At 37.5% G+C, this 14,864-nt stretch overlaps 1 protein-coding gene across 3 annotated transcripts in view; it reads left to right on the forward strand.

Annotated features, from left to right (window-relative positions):
• COL4A6 (collagen type IV alpha 6 chain) overlaps window positions 1-14,864 on the forward strand; it is an 88,466-nt gene that overhangs the window by 31,686 nt on the left and 41,916 nt on the right. For all 3 annotated transcript variants that reach the window (XM_053474004.1, XM_053474007.1, XM_053474006.1), the window contains one exon: window positions 3,495-3,578. In XM_053474004.1, the coding sequence (XP_053329979.1) occupies window positions 3,495-3,578 (84 nt within the window). The remainder of the gene's footprint in view (window positions 1-3,494; window positions 3,579-14,864) is intronic.

Here is a 14,864-nt window from a genome sequence, read left to right on the forward strand (position 1 = left end):
CTGCCATTAGATACTATATTATAAAATAAATCCTGGTTACGGCAGTATATCAGTTCCATTCTATATTTTGTATCATGCATTTAGTTTGATTGAAAGCTCTTTCGCACATTCATCTGACACTCTATATCCGCCATCTTGTACGTGTTCTATCCTGCAGTACGATATATATATACTAAAACTGCTGTCCTATTACTGTGCTCTTTTTTGGGCCAGTACTGGGTACTTGACTGGTTTAACCCAGAGTCTATGGCTTAAGTGCTTTCTCCCTGGGACTCTGGGGCAATATCTTTAGTCTTAAGACATCGGAGCGGCATGCTTCTCCCTGCCCAGGTTCCACCCATTACCGCCTGATCTTTGCTCCTTCCCGTCTACTCTCCTCCCATCTCTCATCCCTTTTAAGTTTAACTAGGGCTAGTCCTACCTCCACGTGTAGCTAGTCCTGCCCCTGATGGCAGCCAAACCCCCAGGAGAGAGTTCTGGGCAACCTTCCCAAGTATCAATACAAATTAAGGCTGTATTCCAGCACCAGTAAAGTCTGAATCAAATAACAATATCTGAGTAATTCATAATATTTATTATTTCCCCTTGTCTCTCTTCTCGCTTCTAAGGTGCGCATATTAAGATTTATAACCCATTTCTGGTCAATTGTTATTTAGACATTTGTCCACTGAGAAATGTATAGATTTGTTTTGTAACAAAACTTAAATTATATCACCTTAAGGAAAACATTAAAAGAATGTATGCAATACATCATCTTGATTCTGGTTAGTATTCTTTGATGCCTTAAGGCAACAACCCAACAAGACAGGACAAGAGAGAAGCAATCCTCGAGTCTCACCTCACCCCATTAGAGTCTGAGCACCTGTAGTGAAACCGTGAACACATTTTATTAGTAAACCAGTCAAATTCCTGCATTTAGCATTTAAAATTATACAATGAAATATGAAAATTGTACCTACTTTTATTTTCTGCTACTAGCTTTTTTCATGTGATCAGTTACAAAATTTTCTAGAACTGTTTTGCTTTTCAAAAGTCTCAAATGCTATTATCACAAGGTAAAGTCTTCAGCGTATTCTTTTTCATCTAAAGACATGAATGATCTTTTAATTATGCGGCCTGATTAAAATTCCACTTGTTGTAGGCATTCTTGCCTCTTGGTAGAGAGAGGCTGTCCATATGTAATTTCCATGGGGCAGGAGGGTCAGCTGCTTCAAGAAGTGCGAGGTAGAAAGAGTTCTTGAGCAACCAGACAGCAGTACCCTTGGACCACATTTGCTTCTTTCCGCAGCCAGAGCCAGGTGCTAAGAGCCCAAGTTACGGCTCAGCTTATGCTTACTGAGAGTGGGCTATGGTATGGCTCTTAGCCAGTACGGAATGTATACCAAATCTCTCATTTAACTAAAATCAAAACAAAAAAATGCATCATTCATTTCACATAAACCTGTAATATGCTTTTTATAATTACGTCATCCCTTTTGGGGGGAGGTCTGGTCACAAACATTTACAAAGTGTAGTGTGAGCAATAATGCAATGGTCATACATACCTCTACTCGGCGTCAGGAGTCAAGGGTTATACAAGTAGATTTTTTGTGGATCATAAAATGCACAGTATAGTGCACATATAGGAGTCTCATTCTGACGCCATATGATCGGGGATGAATGAGCGAGTACTGAATGACGTTTGTGTTAAACTATTTTCTAAAACCACATCCAAAGCATCGCTGCTCTTATAAATATTCGTATCCATTAGTAGAACACTGTGAGCTCAAGAGAGAGAAGACTCATTGTGCTTGAGACAGTACTAAGCACATTGTGCTAAGAGACTGTTATATTTATAAGTGTTTATAAGTGGAACCAAAATAAAAATGTTTGACTAAACAAGTACTGTCGTATATTTGGTTCTGGTATCAACATGTATTCATTCATAAAGTATTCTGTTGTATTTGTCAAGAGTATGCAACAGATTTTATTAAAAGACGCTATTCCGTCCAAACAAAACAACTCAGAGTTCTAACATGTTAAGCAGATGCTTAATTTTTTTTTATTTCCTCAATAGCTTTCAACATTTTAAAATCAATACCAATATCAACAAGCTTTTGTTTTCCGGCAACATTCTTTTGAACCTACTGGCGCTCTCTTCATATGATCTGGCATTGAGAAAATATATGAAACCTAATTTTGATCAAATTAAATATTTATTTTAGTGTAGTGTTTGAGTATTTCCAGGATTATGTGCATCATTCTAGATTGAATTACCAAAGTACAGTCAACAAATTATGCAAATGATGTGGTGTGGCATATTTAACTCTTTACAAATTGTTAAATAAACATAATAATACAGTAGTAGCCATTTAAACCTTCAGGCCTCACCTGATTCTTCATCTTTTTTTTCTTTTGGCCCAATAAAAGATATCAGCTTTGTCTGACTCCATTTTCTTTTGGTATGGTTACATCTTTTATCCTTACTCATAACACATCGGAGACACGCATAGATTAGTGATTCCATGGGGACCTGGCTATTCTGATGTGCTGAAGTGAAAATCATACTTAAGTTGAAGGCAAGGTGTTCTCAAGTTCAGCAGCTGTTCAGACAGCTGGTAATAGCAAGTCTTTCCAACATATAAGGTCCCCTGTGCCTAAGCTCAGTTGACAGTTCCAGTTGAGTTGAACCTGGATCTACTTTTGACAATATTCAGGATAACAGTTCTTGATTTGGTATTGCCAAGTAAGCTTTTACTGCACAGACATTTTATAGGGCTTTCTAACAACAGATAAAACGATGCTGTTGTTTATTATAAGGCAGTAACATAATACTTGAATTCATTTGCACTGCAGACGAAGAGCCAAGACAACATCAACATTGACGCTCTGTCTTGCGCTAAAACTTTGTTTAAAGGATAATAATAAAAAAGCTACGACTAAACGCAACTGTCTACCCCAAAATACCTTTAACTTCTGAAGTATATTGCAACACCTGTATCAGGTGCATAGGATTGATAATGGCAGGCTCACAATGGGTCCATTGTTTATCCAGTGCTAGTTTAGTAGAATCATGCTGAGGATACAATTCTTGAGATGTGTTGTAAACATATTTTAAGATTAGAGCAGCAGTGGCAATCTTTGGATCATCATCTTCAGTCAACTGTTGGCTATGATCAGTTTTACAGCTGAATAACAGCTGGGGTTCCACAGGTTGCCTACCCATGGATTAGTGGGTGGGATATGCAAAAAGGTCATCAGTTTATATATACATTGAAGAGAGGAAAACATTCCACATATGCTTCACTCTCACCACATGGACATGTAGGCTGCCTTGGAGGCACCTGGTCTTGTATTCCAATGTTGTAACTTACAGAACCCTTGTCAGAAGTGATTACAGTTTGTACCATCGCTGTCAGATTGAAGGCAAACAGTTATTAATGCTGGTAGTAATCTGTTTATGCAAGGTTGTGGGAGCCATAAATGATCTCATATTTATGTTTTCCTTATTGCAGGGAGTGAAAAAGTCCTATCAGGGGCCATGTGCAGGACGAGATTGTAGCGGGGGCTGCAAATGTTTTCCAGAGAAAGGCGCTCGGGTAAGTCTCAGCTTTTTCCAGATTGGATGGAAACATTTACATGTAATTCTTATCGCTTGGCTTTTTTTCTGTTATGAAGAACATCTGCAGAAACATGAGTCCAGAAACATCTACATCAGGGCAAGAGAAGGGAAACAGCTGTTAGCAGAGCCAGTCTTCTGACCTAACAGGGGGTCTGAGAGACCTTGGCTTGTGTTACTCCGCTTGCAGCTAGTGTGCTGTTAAACACATGTTAAGACTTTGCTGGCCAGGTTTCTCTGTAACTAAAGCCTGTTCAGTGCCGCTCACTAATCCCTTTGCAACCCTAATAACTTTTTTTAACAGGTTGAAATCGTGTTTTTTAGTAAACTGTCAAATGTAAAAATGTTTGCTTGTAAGATGTTCTCTATGAACTTATGGTGCTATGAATATCCTGCATGGGTTTAGTTGTGTATATAAATTTTATGTACACACATTCTTATTTTTTGTAAAGGTGTGGCTTTTAGGTTTTTTTATGGAGAAAAAATACACGAAAGGACCCAACACTAGAGGAAACATAGATAACCCAAGGAGCCGGATGTCTTTTTTGAAGATTTCAATAGACAAAACACCTTTCCTATAAAGTATTTAAACATTGTCCCCTAATCCTATTGCAAAGACTACTTTTTCTTGACAGCAATTTGTCAGACATTATGGATAATTCAGATATTGTCTTGGGTTGCACAGTGTAATTATGGGGTTCACAAGCTCATTCCAAGATACAGAAGGTTATCTAAAAAGACAGACTAAAAATGAAGGCTTACAGGCAATAAAGTGCTCCAGGCTCTGTATGATCTTTGTCAGCATTGTCTCTGGCTCATACCACTGAAATCTTACTATACTTTTTGGCCTTTTTGCTGAAAAATTACCTATTCAGAGATTAATATAAATATCAATAATACCTTAAAGAGCGATTAAATTAACCATCACAAACCCCTGAACTGGAACTGAACAATGTTAGCAATGGAGTCATGTTTTGCCAGAAGATATATCTTAAATTGTCCTACAAGGTATATAAGACGTCTCAGATTTTCTTTCCCAATGTTCCATATCTAACTAATTCCCTAATTCTGTTTGGAATACTGCAATAACATAGTTATGCTCTGTTTTGGGTGGTATCTCCAAATGGGAATTTTTGGTCAAAAGTGAAAAGAAAACAAAAATAGGGGATTGATATCAAATGATATCGACTAACATACCAAACATGAGAGTCTCCCACACCAGGAACTAGCGCTTGGCACATAATGATATCTTCGTTGGTGTAAAACCCATCATGTTTGAGTATTCCTCTATCAGCAGATAACTGTTTTCCAGGCCTGTAGAAGAGTTATTTTAAACAGAGTAGTCCGTTTTGTGCACAGACACCTGGGTCATCTGCTATGTGTCACATTCCTAGCATTTTTTACATGTGTTTTTATGCTGAAAGAACAAATTAATCAGGTCACAGTGACATCAAATGTCTATCAAGTGAAGTGCAAGACATTGACCATATTATTAGTTCTTTATGACTGACGCTCAATACCAGCGGTTTGCACGAAAACGAAAGACCCCACAGCTGCTGCCCGGAACGTGGAGATAGATCAAGGATTCGCATATCTGCCTTTTCATACTGTCAGGCACTGGCATGGCTGTTTGATCTGGCTGCTAAATTGTTGACATTATACAGAGAATTGTTGGCATGCCCTTTTGTGTGAATGTCACAAAGATTCGGAGCTGTTTTCATAGCTGAGTTGAGAACCAAAAATGCTTCTTCATCTATTTCTTACTCATCAGACAAAAATGTGAATAAAATGAAAACCTGTACCCATGGAATATCCTTTTCTTTATACAGGCCCTAGAATATATTTAGCACTTCATCTATGAGAGAGGTGGGCATTAATACTTACGGACTATATAGGGATCTTACACCAAGAGCTTCCAATGGCTGTTGGATGACTTTGATGTCAACAAATAGAAATTCATCACCTCTAACAAAATAAAAGACCTAAAAACTCAGTACTGCACCCCTGAATGGTCTGTCTCTGAAAGGCTGTGTAAAATAAGTGTTTTTTTTTCTTTTTCGTGTTAAATCACAGTATTAGTTTAAAGTGATATTTCTTTATTTGTATAGCTTGGAACATTGTAGCTGACGGATCCCATGCTCATACAAATACTGTTGCCTTTACACAATTACAGATATTATACACCCTGCAAAGATTCACTCCCTTTTTAAAACCCCTTAATCTGATTAACAGCCAATGTCTCCTCGGCAGTCTAAGCTTAAAGATTTACCGTTCCATAGACAAAAATGAAAGGAATTTGTTTCATGTTACAAAAGTCCTCATTTGGGGGAAAAAAAACAGTAACCAGCAATTATCCCCCATTCCCATTATAACTGTGTAAGAGGGAAATTGTTGGTTACCTTATAGCTGAAACAGAAGTGCAATAAACTCCAGCCATCCTTTTCATCGCTTACACGTGATCATAGATGCACTGGATGTATGGGCTATTTTATTTGGGCCAATTTAGACACTTAAAGCAGAACGGCTATGCGCACAAATGCAATATCTCTTCACTACTATGTGAGCGTGCATCTTAAATATGTTAACAATTTGTTAACAACGTGAATTATTTTTCCTCTAAAAACATATTGAGAATTCAGGACATAATTAATAAAAACTTGAGTATTGAGTATTTGTATACTATTTTTTTCTTATTTTTACCTAAAGTTATGACAGCCAGCCACTTTAAGTTTATTTATTAAAAAAATTAAGAAAGAAAGAATAAATGGTTATTTTTTTTTTTTTTTCAGTTAAATGTGTGTTGCTGGCTTCAGTTGTCTCCTGTTTAATGTGTGATTGATCACATGGCCAGTGAAATGCCACTGACCGGTAAATACATTGAATGAATGAGCATGTGAAAAGTCTTAAAGAACAAAAGAATAAAGGCTACTTTATTTAAACTCAGAATGAGATAAAGACAGGGAAAGGATGAAGTCGTATATACATTGGGCTGTACTTATAAATGCAGATGTGCTGCTAAAGTGTGGATTAGTAGCCCTTAAAATTATGTCACAATATAAGTATGGCACATTGTTAAACATGGATGAGCCTTATCCACTTGTGTTAGACCCTTTCCCTCTTTTGTATCTGTATGCCTAACCTTGTAGCGTCATCAGATATTTCCAAGTTGCATATACCCATTCTACAGAGATGTTCAATACGCTGAACTTTTCTAAATAAATAAAGAGTAAAACTTTTGAAGGACCCCGAGATTTTGGTTTCCCGTACCTGTCACAAAATCTCCCGGTATGTCACAAAAATTCTTCAGACACTATATGTTATTTTGTTTTTCTTTTTTTAGTGTTTTCTATTGTCTTTACTAGTCCTCCTTGCACAGACAATGTGAGATACCTGAAGTAGGTAAGCCACGATTGTAGATGCTTCTAAATGCAAGTAGCTTTGCCAACACAGAAAGAGCTCAGGGGTTTTACATAACTACTCCTTAATTGTGCTTTTCAAAACATAACAAAGGAAACATTTTAACTGGCTGGGTGGTCTTCCACATTAACAGTTCACTGCATAGGTTAAAATAGTATTTAAACAACAAAAATGTTTAGTGGTTCTGCTATGGAAACATTATAAACATGATTTGGGAACTCGGTAAGTGCGTTGGAGCTTATGTTGACTTAAAGGTTCATTGTTTATTCACTGTAGACCGGAGAAAAGAGTTGCTCCTAAACAATTGCATGTGCATTATATATATATATATATATATATATATTTAATATTAGTGTTCAAAAGGGTTAGCTGCTGAGCTACATTGTCAGACTATAGGTTGTTGTAGGGCCTGTTTCATGTTATTTTTTTCAGGGAAGTGGCTGTGTAGGCTAAATACTGTAATTATTTCCAGCAACTTGGGCTACCAATGCATAGGGTTGTATTATATATTTTTTTCTGAGACCTACGTCTTTATTTAGTATTTTAATACATTTCTTCAATATTCAAATATTCGTGATTGATTTCAGGGCTCATTCTGCTATAACCCACACAGTAAATCCAATACTCTTGGGCATACGCATGTATTCGGTTCGCTCCATAATGTACACGTCAGTTATTATGACATTTCCTGGGCGGCGAGACATTAAATGACTTTGTCCCAATTAAACAGTTTGTCAGGTCCTGATTTCTAACAGAAACAATAGATTGATGAAACTCTACTAGCCATAAATGGGTCTGCGCTATCTAGAAATCTCTGTCTCAATCTAAACAGTACGTTTTGTACTAATAAAAATCTCCTTTTATATCGCGGCTTTTTACACTGTTTAAGAAAAGACACCTGGGTGCTTATGAAATAAATGATGTGTCTAGAGAATACCACATCTAGTTATATACAGCTGGAGCTTGCGTTTATATTAGATCTGGAGAGAAATTGGAGTGCTCCGAGCTTTTAGTTTTACCCTTTCTATGATCTTTTTCTTCTTATCTCTGTCTAAGCTGATGTTGTACTTGACAGGTAAATGCTTCAAAAATTGAACAATAGAGTAACAGAAAGTAATTCAGATGGCTTGAGGAAATGAATATTTGGTCGCTACCTGTAAGGATATGCCTTGTGGTTTCTCCAGGTTAGACAAATAACTTTCACTTATGGGCAAGATGATTTTCTTGATAGATCAGGTCAACCGAGCCACTAGGACAATTACCAGCTGAAGGTGCAGACATCAAAGGAAGCAAATGGGATGCCGTCATTAACTTTGGCATTGAGAATTCATCACCCTGGCGTGTTACATTTTTATCTTATGTTACATATTAACACACGTTAAGACATACAGTACTAGTACAGAAAGGGGATAGGACCCTTGTCTCACAAGCTTTCAGGATACCAGTTGTTGGTATTAGAGGATAAATTAAATGTTTCTTTGAAGAAATAGATTTTCAGTGAGTGTTTAAAGTTGTAATAAGTAGGGGACAAACCAAAGCATCCAAAGAATACATACAGCATGGGTTCAATTCTCCAGACACAAGGCAAGCGAGACACAAGTTGAGTGAAAAGGAAGGTAGGAAAGTATTTTGAAATAAGAGACATAGGTGGTGCAGTGTTACGGGCACAGTAGGTAAGGCACCATTACCTACATGATTCTGAACTATATACATATCTCTGAATGATTGTCCTAACCTAGCTGTCTTACTAGCAATTTCATCAATCACCCATCTGGGTCGTGGATACTAATTCATTCTACAATGGCTTCTATTCAAACTATAACCTTTGAGGGTCTAAACAAGATTATACTAATTAGTACATTGTTGAAAAGATCCTTTATTTATGCCCTGTAGTTTCAGTATAGAAATACGCCAGTTTTTAAATGGCAGGTTTGTAGCTGTTTCCGAGATTATAAGACAAGCATTTCTCCCTTTATAATGTGTATTAGTGCCAAAAAAATCCCCTTTAGTCATGTGCCTTGTAAAAGTCATTCTGCTTGACTACACCCAAAGCAGAGCCAGGCAGACTGATAGCATGATTTAATAGCGCTGGCAAAAGATCATCTCCGTACGATTATAAAAAGATTTTAAAACATGCCCATCAGCGGAATGCAGAGGCTGCTGCCTGCAGACAAAACACCGTGATGTCAGATTTTCTTTCCTTTTAGTTTTACTTTTCTTTTTTCTTTAGTTTAGCCCAACAAAGAGGACCGCTGTTGTCTTTAACTAAGAAACAATGTTCTTTTTTTAAAATTAGCTAAAATATGTAGAAAAATTATTATAGATCTGTTAAATAGAATAACTATGTGATAATAGCATTATTCAAACAAAAGATACATCTGAATGAAGTGTGTTGATTGTAGTTTATACCCAGTCTTATGCTGCGACAAGACGTGACCTGCATCTCTCAGGCTTCCGAGGATCTCTTGAGGGTAGAACTGTATCTTTGCTAACTATCTCCCTGCTATTTAGAGCAGAACTCCACATATTTAACTATTATACTGCCAGTGTGGATTCATTCTGGACCATGCATCGAGAGGAACTATGGATTTTGGATAAAGATTTGAGATCTGATTTGAAGGTTACTGATCCATGGTATGGACCCACCTGTAGGATTGTGTCTTCCTCTGTGCTGAGTGCTGGCACACGGAGGAAGGAAAGAAATGCTACGGAAGCTGTGTCTTTGTAGCGGAGGTGGGTAAATTACAAACGAGATGTCTGATCTCCTAAAGCAGTCCATTGATTTGTTGTGTAACCAGGGAGTGTGATGGCCCAATGTCTCTGGAAATTGGCACAAGGAATGATGCCCCTGGAACTGCCACCCTGGGCATAGGCTAGAATATGCCGCTGTCAGGGATGTCTAACTATCCCTAAGATCAGCAAATACTCTGCATTTTTAGCATACCTGTGTTTGCCCCAGAGGCTCTAAGTATGATAACTGGTTGCAGGATACTTGAAGCAGCCTTTGAATCTCTGTATGCGCATTTTTATTACCTCCCAAGTGTCCCTCTTTAGAAGTAATGACTTCTCTTTGGGGCTCAAGTCCCTGTCTTTCTTTTTAGCAGTGCCCCCTCCTGGTTCTCATATGGAAAGGGAGGAAGGGGACCACTTGGGCAGCAAGTAACGTCTTATGTATCATGAGCAAACTTATCTGAGTTTTTTCCCCTCTAGGGAGACTGTTGGACATCCAATGCTTTTATTTTGGGTAACTATTAAATATTCATAACATTAATATCTTTAGGTTTAAGAGGAAACAGTAAAATATTGAAATCTCAGTTTCCCGGAGCCTTCCTCACATACTTTAGATGACATCAGAGTTTTAACCAACGCATTCTTCAGACAGCTAGAAGCATCTGCTCTGTGCATGTTTGGACCAGACGGGAATCTGTAGTGCTGTCAGATGGAGACGAGGAGTTGCAGCCAAATGACATGATGTCATTCTCTAGGTTGTGCCTTCATATTAAAAATAGAGAAAGCCTAACCAATATTTTACTACTACAACAAAAAAAGAAATTATAAAATTTGTAAATTAAATATTCCTTTAATCGTGTAAATGTTTGCCTTATTCATAATTTGTTCTGGGAACACTTAATTGTCATGGGATGCAAAATCAGGCATTGATGGGTTATTTCCATAGAAATTGAAAAAGGTTCTTATATATTCATGTGTTGTTTTTATGTATATAAACCTTAGAAGGAAACAATGACAGATCTGCTAAGGTTTATTTGCTTAGCATACTACCGAGTAGAATTATTGTTTTTCAAAGTGGAACAGCACCCCATTAATCACAAACAATCATATTATAACGTCATATGTTATCCCAATAACCTCTTTGCTACTACATGTCAGGCACGTGAGAGCCCCCTGTTTTCAAGCAGTACAGTGTTTTCTACATATATAAGATCTTCTCTTAGTTCTCTCGACAACTGATCAGTGAAGGATATGGTCAATAATTCACAAACCACATAACACAAAACGTGAGACATTGACATTGATGTAAAAAAAACATGGCCACGTATTAATATGTTTCCCCCTCCCCCTGTTCCATCCACCGGGGGTAGAAGGGTTTTGTGGTTTACATACTTCAAGGTATATGATGACTCCCATTAACTGAGACTACTGATCTATTTTTAAACTGACAAAAATAGCTGAACATCCCTTGGTTAGAGACAAGAATACGGCAATATTTCTTGGAATGAATGAGGGGAGAGATTAACACACATACATACATGTTGTTTATGTGTTGTATGAACGAATTCTAGGATGGTCCTCTGCAAGTTGGCATATGACATTATCAGGGACGGTCTTAGTGCAAGGCAACTGAGCCAACTGTCTGGGCTGCTTGGTCTAAGAAGGTGGGCGCTGGCTGTTGCCCTACAATATGTCCTCAATGTGTGAGAGTACATCTGGTGCCAGTTGTTCATCACAGTCTTCTGCAGTGCATTCGGGTACGCCCAAGGGATCTATGTCTACACTGGCATTCTAAGTATCAGGGACTGTTGCAAAAAAAAACAGTTCGCCTGGGGTGCTATTTGTTATAACACTGGCCCTGGACATCATAACTATACCTGGTGGGATGCAGATAGGAGGTCCCACTAATGTCAAGGGTGGTCCTGCTGAGGTTAGTAGGTAGTTCTGCTGACACCACAGGACGCATGCTATTCTTAATGGAAAAGTCTCCTGGTGTGTTGCAGGAACTTGGATGGTGGTTGGGATTTTCAGAATCTGTGAAACCCAATTTAATTGTAAGGCATGATTTAATTCTGCTCTACAGGGGACAATTCCTTGTCCTTCCCCTTTAAGGGAGAACCTTTTACATACGCACTGGCAGAACTGGAACTTTTTATCAAAAAGTTGTTGCAGTAGCAAATGTTTTGATTCCATTATATCTAATCTCTGTAACTAATTTGGTTTTGGTTTCTGTGATTTTAATAGAATAATGTGATAAAAATAAATGAATTATAGTTATTTGGATGGCAAATAGTGTGATGTATGAGGGCTGTGTGTGGGTACAAGAGCTCAACCATGAGATAAAATATATGGGGCTGCTGTCCAAATGTTTCCAGGGCTGCTTTTCATTCCCAGTCCGGCCCTGGTAATAGCATTCTTCTCAAAACATGGTGATAAGCTATCAGCTATTACTGATGTTCCTTAGATATTGTATTGTCCGATATAATCAAACAAAACCAGCGTTTTTGCTCATTGCTTAGATTAAAATATTTGAAGCTGGTAATAAAAGCACAGATTAGAACAAACAGTGCTCGTGAATAAAATTAAACACATTTTATTTAACATAACAGTGACGGAGGGTAGAGTGAAAACGAAAGTGGGTTTTAACCCTTACTCCTGACGCATTTACCCACAAACAGTTGGTAAATCATAGCTAGTGCATGGAATCGTAAAATGCAATAAAAATATTTTTATTCATAAAGCACCCTCAGATTATGTAGAGCTGTTACAATAAGGGGAGAGTAAAAATTGACAATAATGTTAAAATGAACAATATATAAAATTGAGAATAAGATTAACACACGTTAATCTCTTGTGAGCTATTTGGGGGTTGATAGGGAATTGTAGCGAGGGTGATGTGGAGAAGTCTGTGTCGTGGAGATCTAAAGATGGGGAGAGCATCATTGTGGGTATTAAAAGGATGGATTATATGCTTATCGAAATAGGTGGGGTTTTAGTAAGCGTTCAAAGTTAGGATAAGTAGGGGAGCTCCAGACAGAATGGGGAAATTTCAGAGAGCCAGAATCCTGGTGACACAAATACTAGAGAGTTTCGTAGAATGCAATATGTTGACACAATTTTGTTCCAATTCAGTTCACCGTGGACACTGGGAGATTGTTGGCTGTGATTTTGCAGTTAAATAGTAAAATATGTGGGATTTCAATTAGACACAACATACAGCGCTATGTAATGAACCTTCTAATCAATGAACTTAGCTGACAACAAATCTATTTAGGACCTACCGGTATCTTTCTTGGTATTCTTGTTCTCTGAAGACTTAACTTATACATTGGACATCATAGGATCCTATGCTTAAGGCATAGCATCAAATAAGGCATTCTCAAATTCCTTCAAACATATTTCTTATTCTCATCTTGTCTGATTTACCCTAGAATATGGTTTTCAGGACAAACGGCAAAAAACATGTCCAGACATTTCTACAAGAATGGCTGTGCATATTTCCACAAGGTCACCATTGATGGAGAGACACTATTGTGCTTTATATATTTAGGAGTACATTTCGATTTATATGTTTGTGGGTATACCAGTACTTGTCTGTTTTCCTTATTTTGTTTGAAAAAGTACAATTTGCTTCAATAGAGATATGGAGCACGATGGATGTTAAGAATCAGCCCACTCAGTTTTCCAGTTGTGTCTAACAAAAACGTCTATTTATCTTTCCACTATTACTTTATGTATATGGCTAAATGTCTAGATTATTTAAAAGCACAACATAATTAAATATGTTCCTAATTCTGATGTGGAAAATGTGCCTCGTAAACCCATCATTCACTGTTTGCCATTACATTTAATCAGTGATGCATTTCATGTGGGTGCTACCCTGGGCCTGACCTAGCGCCCCTAACATCCCAGCTTGAATACTCAAGATAAAACATTTTTTTTTCTATCAAACACAGTAGAAAATGCACCTCCCAGATACCTTTACTGACACTTGTTCGGCTGATCTCATCCTGTAGTGTGCCGGTGCATGTTTCCGGCAGGTGGATGCGTGTGTCACTGGCCACTAGGTTAAAGTGCCAGGGTCGGTTTTAAGCCTCATTCTGTTCCTGTTGAGGGTGCTCCTACCACAAGGCTTCCGACTACTCCAACCCTATGAGCCCTCTACCTGGAATGTATGAGTGTTAATGTTGAAAAATATCATAGCTCAGATTCCTTCCATTAATGAAAACCCATGAAGTTTTAGAAGCTCTGTCCCTAAGCAACTTCTATTCTAGGGCTATCAACTTAGAATGATTTTTTTTAAGATCATAAAGAAAAGAGGTACTTTGAACTACCAAAACTCTATATGAATATGATTTCACCTGTGATAACTTTTATTTTTTATCTTTTATGAGTACCTTCACAGTTCAAATTCAATACCACATTAAAGATTTTCAGAAGCTTTACTGTCATCATTCCACTTATACAGTTTAACTTGGCAAAGCAGACTTCATTTTAAGTACTTAAACATTTACTTTATAAACATTTACATTTCAACATGGCCTGGATCAACTTTTCTCCGTGAATTCCTCCAAAAATGTTAAGTATTTTGTAGAACATAAAACTCTTTTTCTATGCAACTTCATCATCCAATAACATCCAGTGGGGAACGGGGGTTAATTTTAGGATGGCCTGTCATGGCTTGTGCCAGTATGTTACCAGCAGTCAGTTCTGCGGATCCTGTTGTATTTTTTCTTGTGCCTTTAGGGTATAAATAACATTTCTTCAGGAATGCTACCTCTGTGTATGTAGGCCAGTGCTCCTATTAACGAGTGGGGTTAGTGTTAACAATTAAAGGCATTGTAAATCATACTGACCAATGTCCCTATAATTTTGTCTGAAATGCTGGAAGTTTATAATAAAAATACTTCCTACGTCGTTGTGGATCTGCCATGCGAGAAGACGTTTGCAATGCAACAAAATGTTTTGCAACATGCTTTATTAATTAAAACATATTCATATGGATGCAGTTAACACCATGCTTTATTAATTAAAATATGTATATTTTTGCTCGAGTAATACGCAAAACAACTGCATTTGCTGCCTAGAACAATAGCTATACGGACAAATAATAACATCC

The sequence above is a fragment of the Spea bombifrons genome, chromosome 8, assembly GCF_027358695.1.
Source record: "Spea bombifrons isolate aSpeBom1 chromosome 8, aSpeBom1.2.pri, whole genome shotgun sequence".
Classification (NCBI taxonomy): Eukaryota; Metazoa; Chordata; class Amphibia; order Anura; family Pelobatidae; genus Spea; species Spea bombifrons.